This window comes from Agelaius tricolor, unplaced genomic scaffold, assembly GCF_023055355.1.
Source record: "Agelaius tricolor isolate 1412-34295 unplaced genomic scaffold, bAgeTri1.0.p SCAF_6, whole genome shotgun sequence".
Classification (NCBI taxonomy): Eukaryota; Metazoa; Chordata; class Aves; order Passeriformes; family Icteridae; genus Agelaius; species Agelaius tricolor.
This window is the reverse complement of record NW_027269266.1, coordinates 31,492,485-31,519,312: the sequence shown is the minus strand read 5'-3', so window position 1 is coordinate 31,519,312 and position 26,828 is coordinate 31,492,485. Positions and strand designations below refer to the sequence as shown.

At 40.1% G+C, this 26,828-nt stretch overlaps 2 protein-coding genes across 12 annotated transcripts; one reads left to right on the top strand and one right to left on the bottom strand.

Annotated features, from left to right (window-relative positions):
• Positions 1–2,458: 2,458 nt before the first annotated feature.
• Positions 2,459–14,273, bottom strand: CBX3 (chromobox 3). Of its 7 annotated transcripts, XM_071429234.1 has the most exons (7): positions 13,244–13,398; positions 11,669–11,719; positions 9,750–9,899; positions 7,804–7,946; positions 6,113–6,278; positions 4,660–4,754; positions 2,459–3,103 (listed from the first exon to the last, which is right to left on the bottom strand). In XM_071429234.1, the coding sequence occupies exons 3-7, from the start codon at positions 9,789–9,791 to the stop codon at positions 2,977–2,979; spliced, it is 573 nt and encodes a 190-aa protein (XP_071285335.1). In that variant the 5' UTR covers positions 9,792–9,899; positions 11,669–11,719; positions 13,244–13,398; the 3' UTR covers positions 2,459–2,976. The 7 variants fall into 7 exon arrangements, with proteins under 7 accessions (XP_071285335.1, XP_071285337.1, XP_071285336.1 ...); XM_071429236.1 differs by lacking the exons at positions 9,750–9,899; positions 13,244–13,398 and adding an exon at positions 14,140–14,260; XM_071429235.1 differs by lacking the exon at positions 9,750–9,899 and having other exon boundaries at positions 13,244–13,401.
• HNRNPA2B1 (heterogeneous nuclear ribonucleoprotein A2/B1) lies at positions 13,521–26,828 on the top strand. 5 transcript variants are annotated; one of them, XM_071429231.1, is made up of 13 exons: positions 13,521–13,653; positions 18,679–18,789; positions 19,552–19,698; positions 20,780–20,990; positions 21,276–21,377; positions 21,467–21,547; positions 22,056–22,118; positions 22,589–22,708; positions 22,982–23,104; positions 24,115–24,197; positions 24,349–25,279; positions 25,522–25,652; positions 26,481–26,828. In XM_071429231.1, exons 1-10 carry the CDS (start codon positions 13,624–13,626, stop codon positions 24,174–24,176), a joined length of 1,050 nt encoding a protein of 349 aa, XP_071285332.1. In that variant the 5' UTR covers positions 13,521–13,623; the 3' UTR covers positions 24,177–24,197; positions 24,349–25,279; positions 25,522–25,652; positions 26,481–26,828. The 5 variants fall into 5 exon arrangements, with proteins under 5 accessions (XP_071285332.1, XP_071285328.1, XP_071285329.1 ...); XM_071429227.1 differs by having other exon boundaries at positions 21,467–21,556; XM_071429232.1 differs by lacking the exon at positions 13,521–13,653 and adding an exon at positions 14,919–15,074 and having other exon boundaries at positions 21,467–21,556.

Sequence of the window (26,828 nt, the reverse complement as noted above, 5' to 3'; positions counted from 1 at the left end):
AGAAACCTCTGCACAACTCAACTAACTACAGAAGATATCTCATTTATTTCATCAGTTAATTTTAAATTAATAACATTTGTCAACTTTTTGCCTATGTATGCAGCACATTCAGCATACTTTACATAACTTGTAACTTTAAAGTGTTGCATTGCATTACTAGCAAAACTCAGTTTGACACAAAGTGAGGAGAGAAAAAAGGAAACAAATACCAGTCAGCATATTTACCATCATAACATAAAAAAATCAGCAATCTAAAGAACTGTCTAACAAGCTGCAAAGTTGTTTAAAAGTGAATTCAGTGTATTTTTATTAAGTCAGAAGGAAGAACCAAATATAAGGTAAAAAGCTATATGTAGTTACAAATCTGTATTTTAAGGGTTACAAACTGAGGAGAACCAACCTTTAACAAAAATCTTTGTCTACCACTAACAATAACCAATAATTAAAAACAACCGTTTAACCTGTATTGCTTCAAATCAGCAATTTCACACAGACTTGATATCCACACTTGAAATGTGTTACAGAAACTGCAAAGTTTCAGGCAGTAAAATGCAACTTGTACAGTAATAGTTTTAAGACTCTTTACAAAGTACTCCATACTGAAGAAACTGGCAGGAGAATACAATCTGCTTTGAAATTCCTCTTTAGCCCATGCGTTTATCAAGCTACTGGATAAAAAAGCAAGGATTTCAGAATCCTATATACTAGATGTATAAATATTCCTATTATGGGCCTCTCAAAAATTAAGCCATGAACTCTGTAGGAGTCTTAAACATGATAAAATCAGGGTGATTTGTCTAAGGAATAACCAAGAGAGGTTAGTTAAGTGCTCAAATTATCATTATCTGGTGCAAGGGAGCTCCATGCTAACAGGGATATCAGATAGAGCCACAAACTGACTGAATTCTGCCCAAAACCAGTAATAAAAGATCTTTAGGAAAAAGTTCATATAGCAAGTTTAGTCATTGCTGTTTAACTAAAAGTAGGCGTTCTATAGTGGCAGGCTTTGTTTTGCAATATAAATGGCTTTTGAAACTATTGAAAGGACTAATAATTATAGTAATGATTTGTGAAACAGTATCAAAAGAACATCAAGCACAGACTGGATTCCTTCCTTCACTTGTCAGGCTATGCACACTATAGGAGGGTTTACAGGAATATCCACTTTTTTTTAATCTTCTGAAAAAACATACCCAGGCAATCCCAACTGTCTCACCTTTGAGAAGGGCTACAAAGATGATCAGAGGGCTGTAGCACCTCTAGCACCTCTCCTGTGAAGACAGGCTGAGAAAGTTGGGATTGTTAAGCCTGAAGAAGGCTCCAAGGAGACTTACTAGAACCTTCCAGGACCTAAAGGAGGCTTACGAGAAGGCTGGAGAGGAATTACAAAAGCATGTAGTGACAGGATGAGGGGAAATGGCTCCCAACCAAGAGTAGGGTTAGGTTAGATATTATGGGAAGAAATTTTTTACTCTGAGGGTGGTGAGGCACTGGAACAGGTTGCCCAGAGAAGTTGTTGACAACCCATCTCTGGAAATGTTCAAGGCCAGGCTGGATGGGGCTCTGAGAAACCTGGTCTAGTGAAAAGTGTCCCTGCCTGAGGCAGGCAGGTTGGAACTAGATGATCTTCACAGTCCCTTTCAACCCAAAACCATTCTATGAGTCTATGGACACTAACAGTGTACTACAGGATTATATTTTTTAGTCAAAACTCTAAATTAAGGATAATTCTGAAATAATCTTGGCCACTGATGTATAAGCACAGCTTAAGGCGAACTATAGTATGGTAGTCAAAACACAAAGATGATGTTTAGATAAAAGCAAGTGAAAAGATGAATGGCAACTTCTGCCCTTCTGAAGGTATTATCCAAGCAGCTGATTATAGGACTAATTTCAAAATTCAATCTGAAATAGAAAAAAGTCTTTTGCTCCAAGTATATGACTTAAGTAGCTTCATTTAAATATTCCACTTTAAAAGCTGAGCTATGTAAGTATTCTCACATAGGTGATGGCCTGTAGAATAATTCCATCTGAACCAGCCCTAGAGTACATTATAGCCTCCTATTAAGAACTGAAATTAAAACAAGGGCTAATACTGTCAATACACGTCAAATATTTCCCAGTGTGCCTGCAGAGGCTACTTGGCCTTGTGACCAACTGTTGTAGCTAAGTTGTGTGGTTGCAATCTGTGATTTAAAGAGTACTCAAAGCACATTAATTTTACAGGCCCTTCCTGACCCAGAAAAACCCGTGTCTCAGGCAGTATTCATGAAAACCTCCAACTAATAATCAAAGCCTGGTACTTGTCCAGTATTCTGGTAAGAGTAGCAGTGGGGTAATATTAATAATCAACCTACCCCCCGAGAGAACAACTTACAGTTAAATATATTACAAACTGAGTTTAACATATCAAAAGTTGAGAAATACCCCGCTTCAAAAGAGTCACAGCCTATCAGTATAAAGGAAGAATATAAAACTATTTTATTGACCACTGCTCACCAGTATTTACAATAAAGTAAACAATATACAGTCTGATAACATTCAAATTACTACAAAGTTAGTTTTCACCTGGTCTTCTTAAGACCGAGTGATCCCAAATACTAGAAAGAATGACCTTACAGGTTTAAAGGGCTAGGTTTGGGTAAAGAAGATACATGCACATCAATAGTATAGAAGACTACAAAACATCTGTGAGTTTGTTTAGACATTCATTATGATCCTGTAATAACTAAGGAAGTTCATCAATGTTTTATAAAAGCTTTTACCTAATATGGAGGAAGTAGTAGTATCAAATGCTCTCTTGTGGTAAATGAAACAAGTTGCAGAAAGCTTTTATTTACTTGCTGTTGATGCAAAACATACTACTTCAAAAAAATATCAAATTTGAAACTTGTTAGAATGTATGCTTCTCACATTGCTAATAAATCAAATTTCGGGTTTTAATATTCTTATATATAAAAAAAGCAATGCAAACAATTATTGTGCTTCATCTTCTGGGCATGAATGCCAAGTTAGCCGTTCTTCATAAAAAGCGATTACAATCTGAGGACACTTCACATTAGCTTCTTTGGCCAGCACCAGATCTGCCTCATCAGAGTCTTTCCTGATGTAGAAGAGAGCAGGATTTGAGAAAATTAATAATCAGTATTTCAAAACATTTAGCAGCTCTTCATAAGTTCTAAGTTCTGAAAACAACGTCAGCTAGAAACGTCAGCTTCCAGTATTCCTTTCACTAAAGCTACCAAGACTTTCCATGTTAATGGTAATGACGAGGTGTCATAGCTCCATTGTTCTTCCCTTCCCATGTATTTTCTGTTTGAAAGGAAAATGCTATTCAAAGGGAATCAGTCATAAGGTTACATACTGGAGTATATAATGAAAGAAGTAAAATTCAGTTACTTTTGTCTTTTAAAGACTAATCAAAGCTTCAAAGTAAGACTTCAAAATCAATAGGACCAACCAATCTTAAAGAGTTGGTACTTCCATGCAAATTACATTTGCTGTTTATGCAAATAACTTCCTGTATTTCATACTGTTATTCTTGATGCTGTCTTGGACTAACAAATGAAGCTTGCCAGTCTGACATGACTTCACTTCATTTTGAAGTGTATGCTGCCTTTAAAAGTCAGCTTTGTGCATATAAACTCATCTATGTTTGTTACCTAAGACCAATTATGAAAAACTCATCAACAGCAACTGAATTAAACAAAAAAAATGTCCTCTGTGTTTGATATTGCCAATTATCACTGCAGAAATTCAAACACTTGTGATCTTTGTTTTTCAACTTTTCTAAGTTTCACATAGAATTTATAGAAAATTTGAGAACGCAGAAGGCAGACCATCTCCCACAGCACTAATCATCAGCAGTCTAGGTAAATCCCAAGACAAATCATGTCTCAGGAGATCACTCAGTTTAACTCCATTCAGAAAATTCTGCCCTTCTCAAAGGCTGTGGAAAGCCATCCTTCTTATCCCATCGCCTTAAGAAATCTGACTCTCAGCAAATGTCAATTCAATCTCTTGATTTCTCAACACTGGGAAGAAGCATTAATTTTACCCCATTTGTTCACAAAGCAAGAAATCCTTCTCCCAACACTGTAGCTAATGAAGCTGGTCCCCATCTAGTCTCCCAACAACACAAACTCCCCACATCACTCTTGCCTCTTACTAGCCCATAATGTCAAGCCTCAACGTGTTGTTTATTCTTTATCCCCACCACTGCTTTCTCCCCTAGTTGCTTCCAATTTCACTTTGATGCATACAGAACAGCTGGCACTATGCTTGGTTAAACAGCTGGCTATCCAGCAGCTGGCTTCTGCTTATTGAAACATGTAAAGCTGGATTTCTGCCTGCCATTCCCTCTGCAAGAGCATTATCAAGATCCATTTTTTTCCATACAAATGCCAATTTCTTCCTATTTTATCAGAAATTACCTTTTAAAGTAAAACTGAACCAACAGAAATGAAACATATTTTGGGTTTTGAAGGAAGAGGGACTAAGTCCTAGCTGAATATAGAAAGCTTGTTTTTCTAAGAATACAAGGTTAATAAGGAGACCACCAGCTTCTGTGTCTTATTCCTGAGAGGAAGTTGTCTCTTTAGGCTAAGTGCAGCTGCCTGCCCTCCCTTTATGGACAAGAACTGTGGATGTAAGACTTACCATTTCATGAGGAACATAAGCTCTCCACTGCTATCCGTAGCCCCAATTATCCGCTCAGGATCAAGACCCCTTGCAAACCCTCTTGGTTTATCAACCTAGTAATTTAGAAGATGGTTATCTAGTTTAAGACAAAATTCTATTTTGGTACTAGATACAGGAATTTTTGTACATACATGCATGTGTGTATTCGTGTATCAGAACGAAAAGTACAGCCTTTAAACCAAATCAAATCTATAATTACATAGTATTTTTTCATGACCAATCTTCAGGCCAAGTAATTTAGAGGTAGGACAATAATAAAGGATTTTATATCCATGTTTCCAGCATTTATTTCTGAAAATATAATAGATGAAACAAATGGTCTAAAATAATTTCAGCAGATAAACAAACAAGCATGGTCAGTAAAAAGAACAAAAACAGCAAAGTAAAAATGCATGCCTGGAAGTGGAAAAAACATATCCTTTTCAGCAAAACAACAGGCATGGGTTGCCTATACCAACAGTGAAACTGCACCCTTGGGGAACACCTCAACTCTTCTTGGCTCACTGACATCACACTGGTGACAAAAAATATCACAACTATTTCCTGTATTAGCTCCTTTATAGGTTCATAATATCCTTTTAGAGACAGTGGCCACTATTGTACCAGATGAAGCCAAACAACTGACTTTATACAGAAAGCAAAATATTCTTTGTATAATTCATGGACTATTCTTTCTGATGCCTTCCAACCTTTTTGACAGTAACCACATGTCCAACTGCCTGCCTTCTCCAGTACATGAAAATGACTGGCAGTCTCAGGTTTCAAACCACTAGTCCAAAAGTTTACAGAAGAAAATGTGAACTGTTGAACACATTATTACGTGTCCATTATTCTGTACTTATCAGCATTAAATGTATCAGTTTGCCTACTCATTTAAACTGAAGGAGAAATCCAGACCTCTCAGGAAAGGTAGGCTTTTTTCACTCACCTCTTCTACTCCTTCTCCACCATTATGTCTGCTCCTAGTCTAAGTAACTGATTGATTTTCACATTTTGCCATCTTGCCAATCACCCATTCAAAACCATATACTAAATATGGCAGCAAACCAGAACTTCATCTTTGTTCCATTCATGGATCTTTTGTTCTAATAGAAACCTATTGCTTAATACCATTAATTAATAACTCTTAACCAGTGTTACTTTCAATTATTCAGTAAGTGGGATGATGGGACAATGTAAGAACTTCTAATCATCGTGTCAGTCAATCATTCTTTACTAACCATTTGGACAGTCTCATTACCCGCAATGAATATATACCCTTTTCAAACCACAGATCCAGATGCTAAGAAATTTTTACAGTTTTACATCAGTGTTCAGTCTCATTCTCAAAGTCACAATATGATTTTTGGGGGATGGAGAGGTAGGAGAGAGATGGAGGAAACAAAAACTTAACACATGAACATATACTTACAGAATCACGCTTTTTCTTTGATTTACTATCATCAGATTCGCTATCTGACAAAGATTTTCTTTTGGCACCATCTGTTTTTTCTTTACCAGCTTTCTGAGAGTTCAGAAAAGCTTCAATTAGCTCTGGACAATCTAAGTTCTCTTCAGGTTCCCATGTGTTGTCAGCACTGAAACATACACACATTTATGTAGAACTAAGTAAAAAAGAAAAATGTAAAACTAGCCCCATGGCTCCCCTTAAAATAAGCAACTTAATTTTTGTCTCACTATATAAGGTAGGTCTGTTAAACCCTAAGGATGTTTATCTTGCCACCTTTAGTAGCCTTCATGTACTGCATTTGATGACTGAAAGGATGCTTCATTAGTATTGAAAACAACATTTTTAATCTGAAGGTAACAGAAAAAGCAGCTCTATTAACACCTGTGTTCTCAGTGGGGTATGAGAGTTGAAACAAGCAATCCACACCCTACCAAAACTTAACTGTCCATTTAAACTGACTCACTTCCCTGGTTCCTCTAAAGACTGTCCATGAAAACTAACAGTATGATATGAGTTACAGACAACAGAGTGTACACAGCAGTCATTAGAAACAGCCTAAGTATAAATCCATACATATAAGCTTTCAGACATGAGGAACACACTAAAGTTGTCTCTGAGCACTGAACACAACTATACCTAGAACTATCTGCTTCCTTCAGTTGACTGACTGCAGGACGGAACAAAGGTGGGCAGAGCTGGGCACTGACTATGTTTCAGTGAGTATGCATTTTGCTAACTAAATTTTTAAGAATATTCCTCACAACCACTCTGTATCTCACATGCAAGTACTGGCACAGCACTACTGCACCAGCAGGTTACCTACAAATTATTTTCCATTACAATAATATATTATTACAAGTTCAAATCAGACCCTCAAATACTAAACACATTGTGCTTCACATTTATGCACACATCACTACACACATTCCAGGTTGCCAGACTGCACAATGTTGCAATGCACTCACTTTGGGAGGTATGCAACAATAATATCATAGCATACATAACCATTTATGCACAAATTCTTCTTTCAGCTGTCAAAGCAAGCTGCCACAGAGTGTCACTGGAAGGAGGCACAACTACATTCCTTCTTAAACAATCAGCTTCTTAAGTCTACTGCAAAGTTTTAACATACATATGTAAGTCCTGGGAAAGACACTCAAAAATTCCTTTGATGTATGCCTAATGAAGGCAACCATTCCACAGGCATATTCAGTTAATTTGAGAACAGTTCAGGAAAATTAATAATAAGCAAACTATCTGCTTCAAAGGTGCCTGCTGTTTACATTCCTGCGTGATTTGTTACTCAGAAGTACCATTCATTCTGCTACATATATGATAACTATCAGTCTATCTTACCTTGATAGCTATGGACACAAGCTCTATGAGAGTGGTAAAAGAACAATCACTAAGAACGTCGTAAAAGTTCTCAAATGTTTTATATAGAGTAAACAATGAACTACATTATCTTCTATTTTATCTTCATACTCGACTATCCCACTTGACTATGCATTTAAGAAAAAAAAAAAAAGTCCTTCCCTCAAGCTTCTTTAAAGTGGATGCCCATTGTCCAATCTCTTGTCACAGTTTCAAATCAATGGTGTTTATCATTCTATCAGAAAAAAAAAAAAAAAAAAAAAAAAGGAATGCCTTACTCTGTAAATCCTTTCCACTTCAAGTAGTATTCCACCTTTCCATTTACAACACGTCTGTCCAGGACTTTCTCCACAACAAATTCTTCAGGCTCTGCCTCTTCAACTTTTTTACCTTTGCCATTCTGTTTCTTTCCCATTTTGTGCTACAAAAGAAATTCAGAATAACATAATTCTTTTTTATTCTTTTGCTTTACACAGTTACTTCACCGGCTTATTAACATTAAAGCCAGAAGCTCAGACTCCTTTCATGTTAGTGCATGTGGTCAGGTAACCTGAGCAAGACATGGTAATCTTTTGGGTTTTTATCAGTTGCTTAATGAGATACCCAACACCAGTTTTTAAAAAGGTGAAATTTTTTTGTTCACATACTCAGTGACTATACTCCCCTTAAAAATTTAATTCTCAGTGCTACATGCTCAAAACATCAGGAAGCTTCTAAAAGTTAACTCTATGCCTGTGAAAAGGCAGAGGGCAAGGCAGAAGTAAAGAGAAGTAATAAGGAAACTGTGAAAATGCATAAAATAGAAAAGGGATGGTACTGAAAAAAGGTGGCTTCTACCTTTTCCAAAAAAAACCAAGGAGAAACTGATGGCAGCAAAGTTTATGACGTATTGCTACAATAAGCAAAATACTCAATAATAACCCGCAACTATTGAAGAGGACACATGCTAGGAGCATTCCATTACTGCAGTCCCTTCTCATTCTTAGCCATGCACCCATGTAACTTACAAAGAGATGTCACAAAGGTGCATACATTTAAGACTGCTACACTTAAGTACAGCACTTAATACATAAATGGAATTTTGCTAACTTACAAAACTTTTTAAGTGTTTTAAAGTTTACATTTGATAGTTCAGGTAATATTCTTTAAGTTCTTAATACAAATATTACATCCACATCATCCTCAAGGCATTCCCAGTTTAATAAGGCACAATTGAATAGCAGTAAAAGGACACATTTCAGAATTTCCTTGTTTGTAATCTTATAAAAGTTGGAACAAGCCTATCATGCTGTATCACAGTTCTGGAGGACTAGCAGACCAAAAGCAGTTTGCTTGCCATTTTGGACTGCACCTCATAAAGAAATTGTCAAGTGGCAGCCATAAACTAAGTATTAAGCTCCTAAGAGTTATGCAGCACCCTAAATCAAAGTGGACAGAAGTAATTCCTCACTAAAGCACTTTCTCTACAACAGAACACAGACAAGCAAATACCACAAAGCACCTCTATTTGCTTGATAGCCATTCTCTAGTCCTCTCTAATATGGGTTAGTTTGACAACACTGCAATTTTCAAATTTTCAAACTTTTAGACTTAGTAGAATTTTGTCTTGATGTGGTGAAAGGTAAAAAAAAAAGTATGTTAGAACAAAAACTGTATTCTTTTAGTGAAGACTGGAAGATGCTTCTCTTGCCAAAGCCCTGTCTTTGTACCCCTTATTTTTAATAATTAATTTTTCCCTCCCTCCTCAAAATACTTCACTCTTTATGGTTAGCAACCCATAAATTGAAGGTTCAAAGTACAAAGAGGAGAAAAAGTTTCTAGTTTCTCATTTAAACAGCAAGTTTCTACATATATCTCACACGGCCATCATTTTGATTTGAGAGCATAGAAGAGAGAACAGAGCATGTATTTCCAATTAGATTTTAGGTGCCTGCATATCCCAGGTGTATTTTGACCACAGCATTCATGTCTGAAAAGTGTTAACTTAAGCATATTGGCTTTTTTTGCCTCCACAGGAAAAAGAATGCAAGACTGATATTGAAGGGAAATACAACATGAAGATGTCCAAGGCTTCTATGAGGGCAGCTTCTTTCAAAAAATGGAAGTGTGAAATAGAAAGGGGTAGATATGAGGGAAATAAACAAATAATAAAAGTAGCAGAGGGGAAAACGACAACACAGAAAAAGACAGACTCACTATACCATAGTAATAACATTATAATTACTGGTGATGAGGCAAGCAGGCTACAAGTGGGGAACATCTCCATCTGTATTCTCCGTTGGACTAAAATTCTTTGATTCAATGGAAGACTGTTTTCTGGTACTCTTTTCGGCTTCACTAATTCTTGTCACTTAAAGATCAATGTTTTGGATTTCTGTATCAAAGCAACAATTTGGTTTTTTACTTTCTAAAACTTAAGTATCTTAAGTATCTTCCACAGAGGAAAATGAATGTCATGGGGGTCTGTATTTTTTCTTGAAGTGCAGTAAGAAATAGCAAAATAAAGAGTATGCTGCTTCTGTTTTAAATATTAGAGATTTATTAGGTCTTGTGCATCAGCACTGCTCTTCAAACTCTTGAGCCTATTAAAATAACACTTGATTGCAGAGCCTGCAGAAATACTGAACATGTTAAAAACCTGTACATTCTGGGATTATACAAGCCCATGCAAATCTCAGCCCACAAGTGAATTGTGACACCTGACTGAACTCAAAGAATACCAAATGCCCACTTGACCCCTGAAGCTCTCTTCTCTAGGGTTGCATGCTGTAAACTGGACATTTGACCATTGAAGGCTAATGTATAGCTTGTTTCTCTTTCTGCATTCAGAAGTCATATGACACTACATATGACAGAGGCAGATCTAAGGATAATCACTCTTTCTTTGGGGGGTAAGCTTAAAACACTGATGTGACACTGTGGTGTAGAATTTTAACATTCAAGATATAAGAAAATTGGAATTACAGCTCTAGAGCTACCCTATCCCTTAACACATTTAGGTTTTGCATGCAAATATATAACGAAGCAGAATTAGTTATGGTTCCCATGGGAACCATAACTGATTTTCCTGACCTGTGCAGCAAAATTCTTGACATCAAAAGATTAAAAATACTGCATTTGTAAGATTTTTTTCCTCTCTCCAAAGTGCCCTTCCCCACCCTGGCTAACTTCTTCTTCAAATTCGGGATAAGTGGACAATCAACTACTAACAGAAAGTTCAGACATTCACCTTGGTGAAATATTTTAAACTAGTACAACACAGAGGAAGCACTCCGTTGCACTTCTAAGCCAGGAGTTAATACAAGTTTTGAATATATTTTGAGCTGAGTAATCATTTCTGTAAATTTAAGAACAGGCCTTTTGAGTGCATTATAAACCAGCTGTTCTGCTATTGAAGTTCTGAATTGTGCACATGTATTTTTTCCTTACTTCCCCGTCTACACCTCAGATACATCTCACATTATACTTCTACAGGTCTGTCTTTTGTGAAACTATGTATCATTATTAGTAGAACTGTAGCCAGCAACCAACTGCCCTTAGGAGTCCATATTTTAATGTCAAGCAAAGCTTTAGAGGACTTGAGATCCATGAATGCATCATTAAAATGGTCCAGGAGGGGTTGACATCTGATAATCTCTGCTCCTATGAAATTCAAAGAAACTGTTATTTGTTAAAAAGCATTTCAAAAGGCATCTTAATTATGCCACATCATTTCTCAATAATGTTACTTTTCATCTGTAAAGACTGCCTTTTGTCAGGCAAATAGTTTTCTCCAAATACACTGGGAGAAATTAAATGAGTACATGATTTGGACTTTATTTTTTACATGTATGATGAATTACATGGTATGCTGAAAGGAGGCTAAAAAAATCCTCAGTATTTTCTATTGTAGAATAGATGAAATAGTGCAGAGTCCTTTCACACTTTTTTCCCAACAAGTTTCTCTTTAGAAATGGCAGATTTATTAAAACCAAAGACAATGTCCTTTCTAGTAGCCTTACTTTCTGGATCTGAAATTTTGGTCAGAATAATGCTGGGGAGGGGAGATGTGGATGTATCTTTTAAATGGAGATGCCAAGTTATAAGTTTGAAGAAAAATATGTTGATTAAATCCTTATATACTTTAGGTGTGCATGAACTTACCAATGTAGTTTTATTGGAGGCCATTTTTATTGCAGACTTGCAGAGCTTTTACTAGAAAAATGCATGACAATTAAAAGGAAGTTTGCATTACTCAAAGAAAGGCATCCCAAGACAAGCATGGTCCTTGTTCCAACCCCCATGTATTCACTGCATACAACATTTCTTACACGGATTAAATCCAGAACAAAAAGTAGGTTACTACTTTGTCCGGCATAACCCAGTAATGCACCATTAGGCTAGCCAGGATAAATGATACTGACAAGGTGGTATATAGGGTTGAAAAAAGATTTTTCCCAAGGCCTTCAAAAGCATAGACATGTTTCTAGGGAAAAGGGGGAGGACCATCAGGGATGCTTATTTCCTTAAACCAAATAGAACAAGAGTTCAGATTCTAGAAATTGAAGATATACCTAAGTTATATTAAATGCAAATATCAGATGGGGAACAGATATATTTGTGGTGCAATGAATCACCCATTATTCTTACATGGTAGCAAATTCTTACAAACAGCAAATATTTATCTTAATGCAACTATAACGTTGCCTTCTGATTCTCAAGTTGGCAAGAGTTAAGGTCCTAGAACAATATTAACTCAGCTAAGATGCACATATTACATATTTAACCTATGCAAATTACGCTGAATACAATCCATCCCCTTTTCCATGTCATTTCTCATACCGACCAGCTCCATAGGCATGTATTGTCACCGCCCCGCAGCGAGCTACAGAAATGCTAGAATTCCCCATATGCCTGGGTAAAGCAGAGAAGTCCTTTAAGGCCAGAAAGCCTCCCGGACTCAGCGATCCCGCCCAATCCTCCCTGACACGGGAGGTGGATTTTGGCAGTCCCATGGGCGGTGGGGTAGGCGAGGTGGGAGAAGGGCCGGGGCCAGGGCGCCAGTGCCGAAGGTCTTGCCTTGTGTCTCCCGGAGAGGTAGCAGAAAGGGGTAAAAAAAAAAAAATCCCCAAAACCCAACAACAACCCCCCCCACCACAGAAGAGAGGCAGCCCTGCGGAGGCCTGCTGGGGGCGGCTGCGCCTCGGGCCTGCGGCGGGCGCACATGAGGCCGGCGGGGCCGCCCCGGGCGAGGTAACGGGGACGCAGGCCCCGGGCCGCTTCCGCCGCCGCTGACAGGGCCCCTTCCACGCCGTCTTCCCCCCGCCCCGTCACGATTCCCTCAGGCCGGGCACACGCAGGGACGGCCGGCGGGCCGGCTTTGTCTGCCGCGCGGGTGCCTCTGCCCCCGCCCCCGGCGCTGCTCTCCTTCCCCGTGGCGACAGCGCCCGCGGGTCCGGGGGCCGGCCTCCCTCCCTCCCTTCCCGAGCGGGTGCCGAAGCCCCGATTCCCCGACAGCTCCGCTCCGCCCGCCACCCCCCACCGCCAAGGAAGCGGGGGTGGGGAAGAAGCGGCGGTGGGGGGAGGCGGGCGGGTTGCGCTCCGCATCTCCCCGCGGCGGCCCGCAGCAAGCCGCAGAGGAAAGGGGAGTCAGGGAAGGGGACTCGAGGGTGAGTGGGGTGAAAGGAGGCGGCTGCAGCGAGAGAAAAGAGGGAGAGAGAGAGAGAGAAGGATACAGACTTCAATGGTGCCCAGCCGCTTGGGTCTCCTGTCTCCTCCTGGCTCCCGCCCTGCGCGCACTGAGCGGCGGCGGCAGCAGCAACAGCGACATCCGCGGGGGGCTGAGGCGGGGGGTGGGGGCAGGGAGGGAGAGAGAGGGAGGGCGGGAGGCGGAGGGCGGGGAGCGGCGCGGCGGTGGCTGGCGGGGCTGGGCTGGGCTGGGCTGGGCGAGCACTGCGCGCCGGCGGCTGTGACGGGGCAGAGCGCACGACGCCGCCGCCGCCTACGCGCGAGCCGCTACAACCTCCGACCGTCGTCGCCGCCGGCACAGGAGGGGGGCCAAGACGTCTCTCCAACGCGGGGCGAGCGCAGGACCGCGCCAGGCGTCCAAAAGAAGGAAGATGCCTCGCGGCGACCGGGAAAGCGACTGGGTAAGCCTGGGGGAGCGGACGGGGTTGGCAGACCCCGGGAGCCACGGCCGCCATCATGGCCGCCGCTGCGAATGCGCGCCGGGCCGATGCTGCCCGCCGCCGCGGAGCGAGGCCCTCGATCGGTGCGGCCGGGCGGGCCTCGGGCGCGCGGAGGGCGGGCGAGGAGCGCTGGGGTGGGTTTGAAGCTCATTTGGAAGGGTCCCCCTTGGAGCGCGGCCATTTCCCGCGTTGCGGCGGGGAGGCCTGGGCGTGAGCAAGGGGAGGGGGGAGGGAAGCGGGCTCGGAAAGCAGCGGGGCTCTGAGGCCCTAGAACTCATTCATAAGTGGGAAAAGAGGTTCGGGGAGTCTGCTGGCGAGGCCTCGCTGCGGGCGGGAGATCCGCGGGTGGATCCGCGGTGAAGCTGAAAGGGAGGGGGAGCAGAGGGGGCGGGAAGAAAGGAGCTGCTCCAGCGCCATTTCTTTGGCGCGCGGGGCGGCAGCACTCACCCTTTGTCGCGGTGCGTGTAGGGCTGCCGGAGAGGGAAAAAGGGAGGGGAAGAAGGAGGGGAGGAGAACAGAGCGGCGGAGCGGGCGGCACGCCCGATGCCGACGGTGCGGGGTAGAGCGGAGCGGGCTGCGGTGAAGTCCGCCTCCCTCCCTCCGCCGGGGCCCCGCGATGTGTCGCACTTGTGCCAAAATCTGTGTAGCTCTCACTTCCTCCTGCCTGGGCGGAGGGGGAAGGGGGCCACGGTGAGGTTTCGGGGGGCGATGCGCGGCCGCCCCCGACTAATATTAAAGCCGAGGTTTGAGCCTTCGGGGCCTTTTGTCAATTTCCGGAAAAAAAACCAAACAAAAACAAGTGACACGGTGCCAGCAGCGTTTGAGGCCGCTTCGGCTGCGCTCGGGCACGTCTCGCGAGCCTGTCGGTTGTCGGAAACTGCCGAGCTGGCTGAAGTAGTCGATGACTTGCTGCGTCTTTCTGTCCGGAAATTGCCGAGCTGGCGCCGAGCGCCATTTTCGCCTGCTGCGGCAGATTCCGGAAATTACCGAAGCGAGTCGAATGGGCTTCCATTCCTGGTTCGGCTTTTTCCGGCGGCTGTCGAAGCGGATAAGCTCGACGACGACAGCTCCTTCGGCTCATTTCGGAGACGGCCATTACTAACGGAGTCGATGACTTTTCATTATACGATAAAAACACGTAGGGGCGTTATTCAGAACTGCAGCCCCTTTGGAGATATTTAAGCTCCAGATCCTGGCTTTTTTTTTTTTTTTTTTTTTGGCCTTTTTTTTTTTTAATTAATTAAACCTCGGAAGCGAGCCCGAGTAGGAGGGCGCTAACACTACGCGGAGCTGAATTTCAAATTACGTAACAGCTCAGGCAGCCATTACCGACCGGTTGTACGGTACTCTCGAGCAGGAATACATAAACCATGAAGAATATGGTACGTGGAATGGGAGAGTTTAGAGCTTGCTTTTAAGGAGGGAGACGCGTTTGCTTGTGCAGACAGAGTGATTTTTTTCGGGGCTGAGCATTACAAGCAAGCTTGGTCGTCCGCGCAAGTCCTGGCGGTGCTGCTGGGTCGCAACGCGGGGTGGATGCTGGATGTCTTTGCGCAGAGGAAGGTTCTGGAAGCGGCGACTGGGGCTGGCGCGCAGACAGGCGAGGCGGCGGAAGCTGCGGTGACCGCGCATGGCGGACAGCGCGTTCTTGAGCCCGTGGCCATGGCTATTAGCTGCGCTGCTGCTGAGGTGTCGCAGGAGGAGGGAGAGTCGGAGCTCCGCGGGCTGGGGGCCGTCTTGGCCCCGCCAGGCGCGGAGCGGCCGAGGCCGCGCTGCGGGTAATGGCGGTGGCGAGGGGGAGGGGTAAAATGGCGGCCTGGCCGAGTCTCGTGGCTGCGAGGGGCAGTGGGGATCCCTCCGGCAGAGCGGGGTGCCAGCTGTAGTCGTCAGGTATTCACGGGCGCGAGAAGGAGCGCCGGAGAGGTCTTAGTACCGTGTGTGTAGGTGCACGCTAGAAACAATTTGCTGCTCTCTCCCTGGAAGCGGCGGCTGCTCCCGGGCGCCATTTTCCCCGCCCGGCTCGGGGCCGCGGTGTTCCCGCTGCCGCCACATGGCGGAGCCGGCGCGGCCGCTGCGTTCCGGCTGCCACAGGCGGCGGGCGAGCAGCCACTGAGGGATTGCCGAGCCCTGCAGTTCAGGGATCCCCCCTCCCTAATCTCCCTTAAACGTTTTTGTTACCCGAATTCTTAATTCCGCAGTCAGCGTGGATTATGTGTGCGCACATTACTGCTATATGAAACACCTTTCCTTGCTCTGGTGATTAATATTTCAGTAAAGGTTATGCATTTTTTAGTGCTTTCAAGTTGCTTTAAGCCTGTGAAGGAAAGGTTTAAAATACACACGGATGAAGATCCTACAGAGGTAAAAATTTGCTCTGGCGCTTGATTCCTGCCACGGGATATACTGTGGAAATCTCGAAAGAGGTGTTACCTCCAGCTTTTATACTGTGGCCTTTTCTAAGTATGAGGTGTCTGTGTCTTTACCAAAAGAGCATTTCCTCAGGATTCTAAGAGGTACTGGCATGATGATAGTTATTGTTGTACATTTTATACTTTCTGCACAAACTTTAGATGGGCAGAACTCTCTGGACTTTGGTTGGAGGTTAATGTTATTGCCATCCCGAGCTTCTCGAAACTGGCTCATTTAAGACAAATAGTTTCTCTGCATCTAGAGATTGTCTGCATGTTCGTGGAGCAGCCTGTGTATGCTGTTTTGGCACAATGGTTTTCATTAAGAACTAGTGATGAATGTTATTGCTGTTTTCTGACGAGTGGTGCCTAGATGTTCTAGGTAGATCATGACCCTAAATACATCTGTACAATGCATTAACTATTCTGTTCAGTGTCTGTTAGTTATATGTAGTATATTTTTATAATTGTTCTATTCTTTCCTTGAGTTCCATTTACAGGTTTATAGCTGTTTTCAGGAGTAAACATAACAATGAAAATATCTTACCTGCCTACTAAACTTTCTTAATTCTCATATTATTTTATAATAATGCCCTTTATTAAATGTATGGTAATTGATTATACAGGAAAAAGGTTTTGTGTAGATCTACGAAACTGTAAGCAAATGGTCCCTAATTCTCAAGCAGCAGAACTGAAGGGAGGATTTTTATTTTTGCAGTATTGATGCTTAAATTTTTTTCTACCTCCTACTCAAAATTAATAAATGGCATATTGATGTATATGATTTTTTTTATAGTGGTCTGGTGTGCAGTGTTCTTTTGTTTGTTCCTTTTATGCAAAGAGGTGAAAATAAATTAGTTAAAACACGTGTCTGCTGCTTTTGAGCACGTGTCTTATTTTGACTGTCCTTTGTGTAAGGAGGAGACAGTACTAGCTTTCTTTTTATTCCTAGAAGAAAAAAAAAACTAGATCCATCAGCAGATTCCAAATATTTTTCAAGAGAAATTTGAACTCATCAGTCTTAAATAGAGGATGTATTTGGAAGAAGGAGGGGAGAAAGTTGATTTCCTTGTCAGACTGCAGTATATGAGGCTGGCAATACGGAGGTGTATTTTGAAGAAAAAACACAGTAATCGTGTTCTGTTATATGCATCCTGATCCAGGCCTGCCTTGGACAACTTCAGAAAATATGTTGGTCTGCATGCAGCTTGGCTTAATACGTCTAAAAGCATATGTGTACTGAAGTATTTTGCCTGTTTTCTTAGGCTCAGTGTTTTTCTAGTTTCCTATTTAAATTTAGCTTAATACCCATTGCACAGTTAATCATGTTGTGTTTGTCAATTACACCTCCTGCTGCGATATTTGAGTTGTATAAAAAATAACCACCATACTGAAGAAAACACACAACCAAACACCCAAGCAGATTTTCTTGATTTTTAAAGTTAGTTAACAGTGAAAAGCTGAAGTGATTTGAGTTCTGTTGTCCCTAGAAGAACAGTTCTCTTCAAAACAACATTCTAAAATAATGAATTTGTAGAAGAAAACTACTTCTTAGTGCATTTTTTAAGTGTTTGGCATGAATTTTCATACATATGAGCTGGTGATACTTTTGTATGTAGAACCTGGCAATTAAAAGGCCTGGTTTGTATAAAAAGTTACAGTAAAAGTGCTTTGAACTGGTAAAAGTCAGAAGGTTCTTCTTCCTGCTTTAGTTTACCAGTACATACAAAAAAGTGAATTCAATAGCTTATTATTGGTCCTGTTTGTTGTTGGGTTTGTTTGGGTTTTTTTATGATGTTCTTGTTAGTGCATAAAAGATCTTTGCTTAACAAGTGCAGTGATAGTTTCTTCGCAAGAAAATAAAGTCTTACTGAAAGCATTAGTGGATATGAATATGTATTATTCACATTTCTACTTTGAAAGGAATTATTTTAATGGTGCTCCTGTTGAGGGTGTATAGGTTTGTTGGTAATTCCAGTGGTGTGGGATTCCAGGTTAATTTTACAGATGCTTGAGTTTCATTTGTTTTAGTAATTATGGAGAATATATGAATTGTTAACCTGTTAGAGAACATACTTAGATGTATTTAATTGATTTTTACTTACAAAGCCTTGGATGAATAGTATGGCAGTATTAATGTAAAACAATTTTAACCATAATGGTTTTTATAATTGAATATTCCCCAGGATGGAACCAGACAGTATAAATTAATTCCTATTTTCTGTAATAAAAACAAATCCCAAAGTTCTCATTTTCTTTAAAAAGCATCTCATATGGGTCTTACAGAGGAGTATTCTGAAAGTTTTCAAGTGTGGTCCCTTGTTTTTGATATCTAGAGGGAGACACAGGAATAAGGACTAAAAAAAATTTGTATTGTAAAAGTGGGCCTGTAGAATTGCAAAATTGCTTAATTTCTTTAATGGGAGTAGAACCTTTAGAAGAGCCAGGTCTCATTTTGAAAACAAATCTTACTGAAAGTCTTTGATACCTATGAAAATCTTGGTTAGTGTTTGATTTGCTAATGCAGAAGAGGTGTTTCAAATGATATTAATGTAATCTTCTTTTTTTCCCATGGCAGAGGGAAAAGGAGCAGTTCCGCAAACTGTTTATTGGTGGCTTAAGCTTTGAAACCACAGAAGAAAGCTTGAGGAGTTACTATGAGCAATGGGGAAAGCTTACAGACTGTGTGGTAAGTTTAGCATACCAATACATAGCAGTGGCATGGAATGTGTAGGAATTTTAAATGTTTGTTTTCTGGATTGCTTAGAGAAGATGGAATATTAGCTTTTAATGGTACAGTTGGTTGCTTTACACACAGTTCAGTCCATTGTAGCAATGCGTAAATTTTACTCTTGCAAGCCTAATTGAGTTAGGGAACATTCACAATCTGTTTTCTGTAAAATTCTCCCAGATTATCTAACCACTGCTTCCAACAGTTCAACTTTGGTATCTGAAAGTTGTCTGAAGTGCATTAGAAAGTGCTTACAGAGAGCATTATTACATCTGTGTGGTTGGTAACATTTGGCAAAAAACTGGTGTCTTGGTAAGCAGTAAGCAGCCGTAGTAAAGCTGGAAAAGGATGTCTTTCTCTGTGATGTTTTCATAGAGTTGGAAGAAACCATTTACTATTTAACCATGCACTGACAAGTTCATCACTAAACCATGTCTGTAAGCACCTCTGTTTTTGTGTCTTCTGAATACTGACAGGGATGCACCCCACTGATCTAGCAGCATTTCTGAGTTAACTGAGTCTTGGAGGACAGCAGTGGTTTGAATTTCTTTGATCCCAAGCAGTGTCACTCATATTATATCAACAGAGTCTGCTACTTTGTGTTTTGAAATCAAAGCCAGGAAAAAGTAAATTAAGTTTACACACTTACTCTTAATACTGTTACCAAAAAGCTTAACATGAGACTGATACAAATAGTTTAAATGTCTTTATTGATTCTAGGTAATGAGGGATCCTGCAAGCAAGAGATCAAGGGGGTTTGGCTTTGTAACATTCTCTTCCATGGCTGAAGTTGATGCAGCTATGGCTGCAAGACCTCACACGATTGATGGAAGGGTGGTTGAGCCTAAGAGAGCTGTGGCTAGAGAGGTAAGTATGGCTTTGAAAGCAAATGCTTCTCATGCTTTGAAAAATGCCTGTTTTGGTCAGACAGGCTTTGTTCTTGTTTGAAATTGCCTGGGTTTAAATTACCTGGTTCAAAGCCCATAGTTGGGGTGTTATTTCCCACACTTTTAGTCTCTTACATAAACATCTACTATTACAGTGAATTATTATATTATTCTGGTTATGGAATCATATCTGCAAGGGACACATATGTGGTCTGAAACATGTTGTAGCAAACATGTTCTGTTGAATATTTGTGATGATGCAAATTCCAAAGTAACTTTTCTGGAATAGTTCCTTGCACAAGCCTCAAATTAATAAACTCCTGTCAGTTTTTCTGATTATTCCAAGATCTTTCTGGGGTATTTCTAAAAGGTACATAAAACCAGAGCCAGGTTACTGTGGCACAGAGGTGCTTGAGGAGCAAGGGTGGATTATAAGGCAAGTTCTGTTCACCACACGGAAGCTCTGGAAGGGTTTACCAGATTATGGTTGGATTGATGAACTGGATTTGAATGAGCTGTCCCAAAGGTATGGGGAAATGGAAATTGTAATCACTGGTAGCCCCTGTTAGCTATCCCAATTTTCTTGCCATTCTCTGCAGAATGCAGGGTTGGTTAGCATTTGGAAAAAGGTAATTAAAACAGCATGTGTGTATGCTGTTTAATGGGATTAAAATGCATAGTTGTGAATTTGCTGAGGTTGAAGGGCCTTGAAACAAGTGGAATGTGGGTTCACTGCTGTTGGAGTATTGGGCAGAAGAAGCTGATGCATCTTTGTTTTAACAATTACAAAAGTCATGCACGAACTTAAGTTATTAAATACTTGCAGTTCATTCAAACAGTTGATCTCTATCATTTTTCAGTGCTTTTAAAGCTTTGACATAAAAGGGGGAGGAAAAACCTCCAAGCAATGCAGTGTTACTTTCCTCTTAGAAGGCCCCCTAAATGAGCTTGCATTACCTTAAAAATCGTAGTTTATCTGAGTTCTATTCCTGAGATCCAGGTAAAATAGTGCTTTGTGAAATTGGGTTTTTTTGTACTAATTTAGAAAGTTCTTTTAACAGGAATCTGGAAAACCTGGTGCTCATGTTACTGTGAAAAAATTATTTGTTGGTGGTATTAAAGAGGACACTGAAGAGCACCACCTTCGTGACTACTTTGAGGAGTATGGAAAAATCGACACTATTGAAATCATTACTGACAGACAGTCTGGTAAAAAGAGAGGGTTTGGATTTGTTACATTTGATGACCATGATCCTGTGGATAAAATTGTATGTAAGTAATTTCACTCCTTCTTTGGATAGTATTAATTCTTAGCCTCAGTGTAAAGCTAAACTTACAGATAATGGGATTAGTTATGTGCCTGTATTATTTGCTACATCATAGGTTGCTGGATTGTGTGGGAACATGTATTTCAAATAAGTGTTGTCATCCTTGTTAAAAAATTGTATGGTATTTTGTGTTCTTTTATATGATTCAGAATGTGTTTGTATTAGAAGTCTGATATTCTGACTTGTTGGCAGTTAAATGCTGATAGCCTGTTATTTGATACGGTTACAGTGCAGAAGTACCACACCATCAATGGACATAACGCAGAAGTAAGGAAAGCTCTCTCTAGACAGGAAATGCAGGAGGTTCAAAATTCTAGGAGTGGGAGAGGAGGTATGTACAAGTAATGCTTAATAGTTTGTGGTTGATTTTTGTGTTCACTTTCCACAATCTCGCTACTTATAAATGTTAAACTGCTACAGGAAACTTTGGTTTTGGTGATGCTCGTGGAGGTGGTGGCAACTTCGGTCCAGGACCTGGCAGCAATTTCAGAGGGGGAGCCGGTAAGACAGGCATGTTTGTTGCATTTACATTTTTTACCTTATTAATGCTGTCTTTCTGGTTTTGGAAAACTTTGTATGCTTTGGTGCTGTTTGACTTAAATGCACCTGTAGCAGTTGAGAGAATTTTTGGGAAAAGTAACTTGCAAGTGAACTTGTGTTTTGGTTTTTCTGTTTTGCTTTGGTTGTGGTTTTTTGGTTGGGTTTGGGTTTTTTTTTTAGCTTTTATGGAAAGCCAAAAGTAATCTAAACATAATTATTTACTAAAAAGAGATTTCTCTGGTTCTATGCAGTGCTTGCCTGACATTTTAAAACTGGGTACCCTACAAACCCAAGAAAAGAAAAAATGTAGAGCGATGATTGGATGTTGAGCTTTATTTTTCTGAAGTTAATTGTACATGTTCTTAATTGATAATTTCTGAGATTTAGTTCTGAAGGTCATAAGAGTTTGAGAATTTGACTAGTTTGCTACAGGTAAATTGAAATCCGTTGGGGTTTTTTCTCCCAATAGATGGATATGGAAGCGGACGTGGATTTGGTGATGGATATAACGGATATGGCGGAGGACCTGGAGGTTAGTTTGCTATTGTGGTGGTGATGTATTTTTCTCTCATTAGGAAACACTTCCGTATTTATATTCATATGTATAAAATTTATCTGAATTACCTGAGCCATTTTGCTAGCTTTAAGAAATGTACATGGTTGTTGGCTTATGTCACATTTCCATATGGCAGATTGTATGGTTATTTTTTGGACAAGCATTCTTATCTTTAGGATGAGTGGGTCTTAAATTTCCTGGAAAATGAGGATTTTAATTAAACCTTTCAATTGAGATCTTTAGGCAGTCTGACTGTTGGGGTTTGGTCATAGTTCAGTTAGGGTAGGAGTTAGTATGTGCTTTAAAAAATACTGTCCTTAGAATTTTCTTTACAAAACTACCTTTTTCATTCTCTTTGTTCTTCTAAACAGAAAAAATATTCTTTGTGTATAATTTGAGTGCATTTTATATTGAAAAGCTCATTTAAAAGGATTATGTTCTCACAGGTGGCAACTTTGGTGGCAGTCCTGGTTATGGAGGAGGAAGAGGAGGCTATGGTGGAGGAGGACCTGGTTATGGCAACCAGGGTGGGGGCTATGGAGGTGGTTATGACAACTATGGAGGAGGTAACGTTTAGGCTTAAATTGTTCAAGCATTTCAGTTACAAGTTACTGCAAGTCATTTGAGTTTGGGGGATGGTTGTTTGGAAATGTTGTGGAAGGAAGTTGTTGTTTTTCAAGTAGTATGAAATAGAATGAAAACATTGTTTGGTGCATGCACTGCTGGAATACATGTGTGATTTTGTACTTTATTTAGAATTTTTATAATGGGGTGTCTTTGAGTGTTGCATCCATTTTAGCTCATGTAGGTATTTCTCCACTTTTGTGTCGATAATACAGGCAATTATGGAAGTGGAAACTATAATGATTTTGGCAACTACAACCAACAACCTTCAAATTATGGTCCGATGAAAAGTGGAAATTTTGGTGGCAGCAGGAACATGGGGGGACCATATGGTGGAGGTATTGTATATGTCCTGTGTATTTCCTTGTAGTTGGAGTGGGTGGACTTCTAGGACTTGGGGGAAATAAAAGACATGGGGTGGTAGCTGTTTTGAACTAAAAAATGGTAGACTGAGATTAGGTATTAGGAAAAAAACTTACTGTGAGGGTGATGAGGTGCTGGAACAGGTTGCTCAGAGGTGGTGTGAGTGCCCCATTGCTGGCAGTATTCAAGGCAAGGTTAGATGGGGCTTTGAGCATCCTGGTCTAGTGACAGATAACCCTGCCCATGGCAGAGGGTTTGGAACAAGATGATCTTAAAAGGTCCCTTCCAATCCAGGTTATTCTATGTGCTTCCAAGGTGGGTATGTAGGAATTGGATAACTTCTGCAGTAGATGGACTGAAGTGCCTGTGTTCTTTCTGCAAGTTTGCTTCAGTGTCTTGATATTGTAAAGCCTGTCTCAGGGAAATTTATTTTTATTATTTTGAAACAGATAAGACATACTAACTTCTTCCACAGTGTTGTGCAATTTTGAGTTTAAAGATTCTATTTCATGTTCTTTGCTGTCAGCTCACACTATTTGTGGAGAGTCTAGTTACTTAATTTCCATCATATTTGCTGTGATTTTTATCCTCTTTTTTTCTGAGGCATCCTACTTTTTGTTGTCTAAAATGGAGTATCAGGCTTGTGAAATGGAAACTGAAACATGATGCCCTTTCTTATAAGGTTTAGCCTGCAAGCAAATTCAGCCCTCACAGTCTCAAGACAGCACAGTGCATCAAATTACATGTGGCACTGTTGAATCTTCTAAGATTTCAGCATGTAGTTGCTTCCTGTGGCAGTCTTTGGAAGTTCTTTAGAGGAAGACAGTGAAATGTTAGAAGTCGGTGTTGCAAATGCTATCACTGGAAGTAAAGCAGATGTTACTCTTCATTTAGTCAAGCTTTGATTGATTGCTTCTGTGAAAAACCTTCCTAGATTTAAAAATGCACTGATGGGACCGTTCTGTTTCTTGTTCTGCAACTGCAGGAAACTATGGTCCCGGGGGCAGTGGAGGAAGTGGTGGATATGGAGGGAGGAGCCGTTACTGAGTTTCTTCAAGCATGCCATGGGTAAGTATGTTTTTAAGTGTTAAAATTGCAGTGATTCTTGAGAGTAGCTGCAGGAGTTAAAAGCTTTTTAGGATATTATCTTTCCTTTAAAAAATGGTTAGATGAATAATTTCATAACCTATTTTTTTACTCTTTACTTCTGTTGAAACAGGCTTCACTGTATAAATAGGAGAGGATGAGAGCCCAGAGGTAACAGAACAGCTTCAGGTTATCGAAATAACAATGTTAAGGAAACACTTATCTCAGTCATGCATAAATATGCAGTGATATGGCAGAAGACACCAGAGCAGATGCAGAGAGCCATTTTGTGAATGGATTTGGATTATTTAATAACATTACCTTACTGTGGAGGAAGGATTGTAAAAATGCCTTTGAGACAGTTTCTTAGCTTTTTAATTGTTGTTTCTTTCTAGTGGTCTTTGTAAGTGTAGAAGCATTCCTTTGATAATGTTAAATTTGTAAGTTTCAGGTGACATGTGAAACCTTTTTTAAGATTTTTCTCAAAGTTTTGAAAAGCTTTTAGCCAGGATCATGGTGTAATAAGACATAACGTTTTCCTTTTAAAAATTTAAGTGCGTGTGTAGAGTTAAGAAGCTGTTGTACATTTATGATTTTAATAAAATAATTCTAAAGGAAATATTGTGTAATTTTAGATTTTTTTTTAATACTGTAAAATAAGGCAAGGAGTGGGTAGTATAAGGTCCCACAAATAATACAAAGCTATTGTTGTACGTGTAAAATTTAATGCTGGTGAGAAAAAAGTATGTTGTCTGTAAATTACCAGGTTTAAAATATCTAGGTAACTTAAGGGGTATCTCTGCAAGGAGAAACACCTTTTTAGATTTTTTAGATGCTGCTTCTTCAATGGCAAGGAAAGGAAAAAACCCCAGCAAGGTACTCTTCCAGGGACGCAGGTCTAGTACAAGAGAACTCTTGAAAACGTCACTAAAAGTTCAGCCAGTCTTAAAAAGCTGTGCTGTATCTCTGCAAAGCTTTAACTACGGTAGATTGTTTATAAGGATGGCAACGAAGGCTGAGGGTGTAGAGCAAAATAGTTCTAAGCTTCAGTTAAACTTCTTTAGGTAAGATCTTGTTTACTTTTCCTTTCTTAATGTTTCAAACCCAAGAAATTAATAATGTATGACAGTATTCTTTCAGTATAGTCATTATCATTATGTAGTTTAACATATAGCAATGAATTGAGTTAACTATTACAAATTGAAAAGAAATTTGTGAATCCTGTTTTCTTGTATTATTAAATTTTTTTACAAAAATAATTGTTAATTTCAGCTACTTAACATATTTTTTTCCTACTGGAATCTAGCTATGATATGAACCCTGGACAAGCATAGACTGCTGCCACTGTACACTGCTACAGTTGAACAAATGAGACCTGCAAGTGTCCATTAGTAAAGCTTTGCAAGGGTTCCATCCCTGGTGTTGGTAGTTAAAATGGTAGGTCACAAGTTAATTAAATCATACAACTTTATTTTTGCATCCTGCAACATTTTCTTTTTTCTTGGGAGTCTATGCATTATGGTGGTTGCAAGGTAATGCAATGAAGGTAGTTCTGTGCTGTTGAAAATGAACTATGTTGTTCCGTGTCTTGTCTGCTGTAATCTATTCTATATAACACATTTCATCCCAAAGGTTCCCAAGTAACTGTAGAGTGTTTACGTGTAAAGAAAAATTTCACCACAGAATACATCTGCCTCTGTGAAGGAATGTGTCGTCCATTTTCTTAACAACTGCATAAGCAGTTCTTTAGGAGGGCAAGTGAAACCTTCAAATGAAACTGCAGGTGGTATTTCATAAGTGTACAATGTATTTGTGTAAATTGGAATTTGGCTAGAATGTTGAGGTTTCCACCATTTTTTATAGTTCTTGCAGCTAACAAACCTTAGTGCCAAATTTAGTCAGCCTTACTCTCACTGCATTGAATGTTTGCACCTCAAATTGATGGAAATTTATCAAGTATTGAATGAGTTACTCAGAGTAAGGGTGGCATACTCTACTAGATTTGGTTTTAAATAAAAATCAACAAAACCTGTCAAAAAAAAAAGGCAACCAAAAATGCCTTAATTTCAAAGTTCAATGCCTTTAAAAGGCTACCCATTGAAGAACGTGGACTCAGCTAACAAAAGTCCTGTTCCTTTTGTGTTAGACACACCAGTGAACTGCTTATACTTTTTTTTTTAAAAATGGCTGAAGTTCCCCTATTGGTAATTTGGTTTAGACATATGTGATAAACATCTTCAGATACACTTTTTTTTTCTTTGGCAGGAAGGTGCCATGCTGCAGGTAACTAATGAAGAAGTGGTCAACCACAGAAACGCTTCAAGAAATAAGAAATTCTGTATCATCAGAAAATAGTTGTTTTTGCTGCCTTCATTAAAAATCTAGAGGTTAAATGAGTACTGATAAAACATCACAATTAGTACAGATCCCTGTAATGATGGGTTTTTTAAATTATAGTAATAATGTCTTGTAAACCTTTCGAATAAAATTCAGATTCGTTAGGAGAAACAAATTACTAATGTTAAAATAGCAAACATTCTGTGAGTAGAAAGTTTAACTACATATATTTATAACTTTCATAGCTTTAAAATAAAGTATTTTTATACCAAAGTA

Coding starts and splice junctions, on each gene's coding strand:
- CBX3 (XM_071429233.1), bottom strand. CDS start 9,791: ATGGAGATGTTCCCCACTTGTAGCCTGCTTGCCTCATCACCA. Junction 7,947..9,749: donor GCCTGCTTGCCTCATCACCA/GTAATTATAATG, acceptor TTTCTTTTGTAG/CACAAAATGGGAAAGAAACA. Junction 6,279..7,803: donor AAGTGGAAAGGATTTACAGA/GTAAGGCATTCC, acceptor TGTATGTTTCAG/TGCTGACAACACATGGGAAC.
- HNRNPA2B1 (XM_071429229.1), top strand. CDS start 13,624: ATGCCTCGCGGCGACCGGGAAAGCGACTGG. Junction 19,699..20,779: donor AGAGAGCTGTGGCTAGAGAG/GTAAGTATGGCT, acceptor TTCTTTTAACAG/GAATCTGGAAAACCTGGTGC. Junction 22,709..22,981: donor TTATGACAACTATGGAGGAG/GTAACGTTTAGG, acceptor TCGATAATACAG/GCAATTATGGAAGTGGAAAC.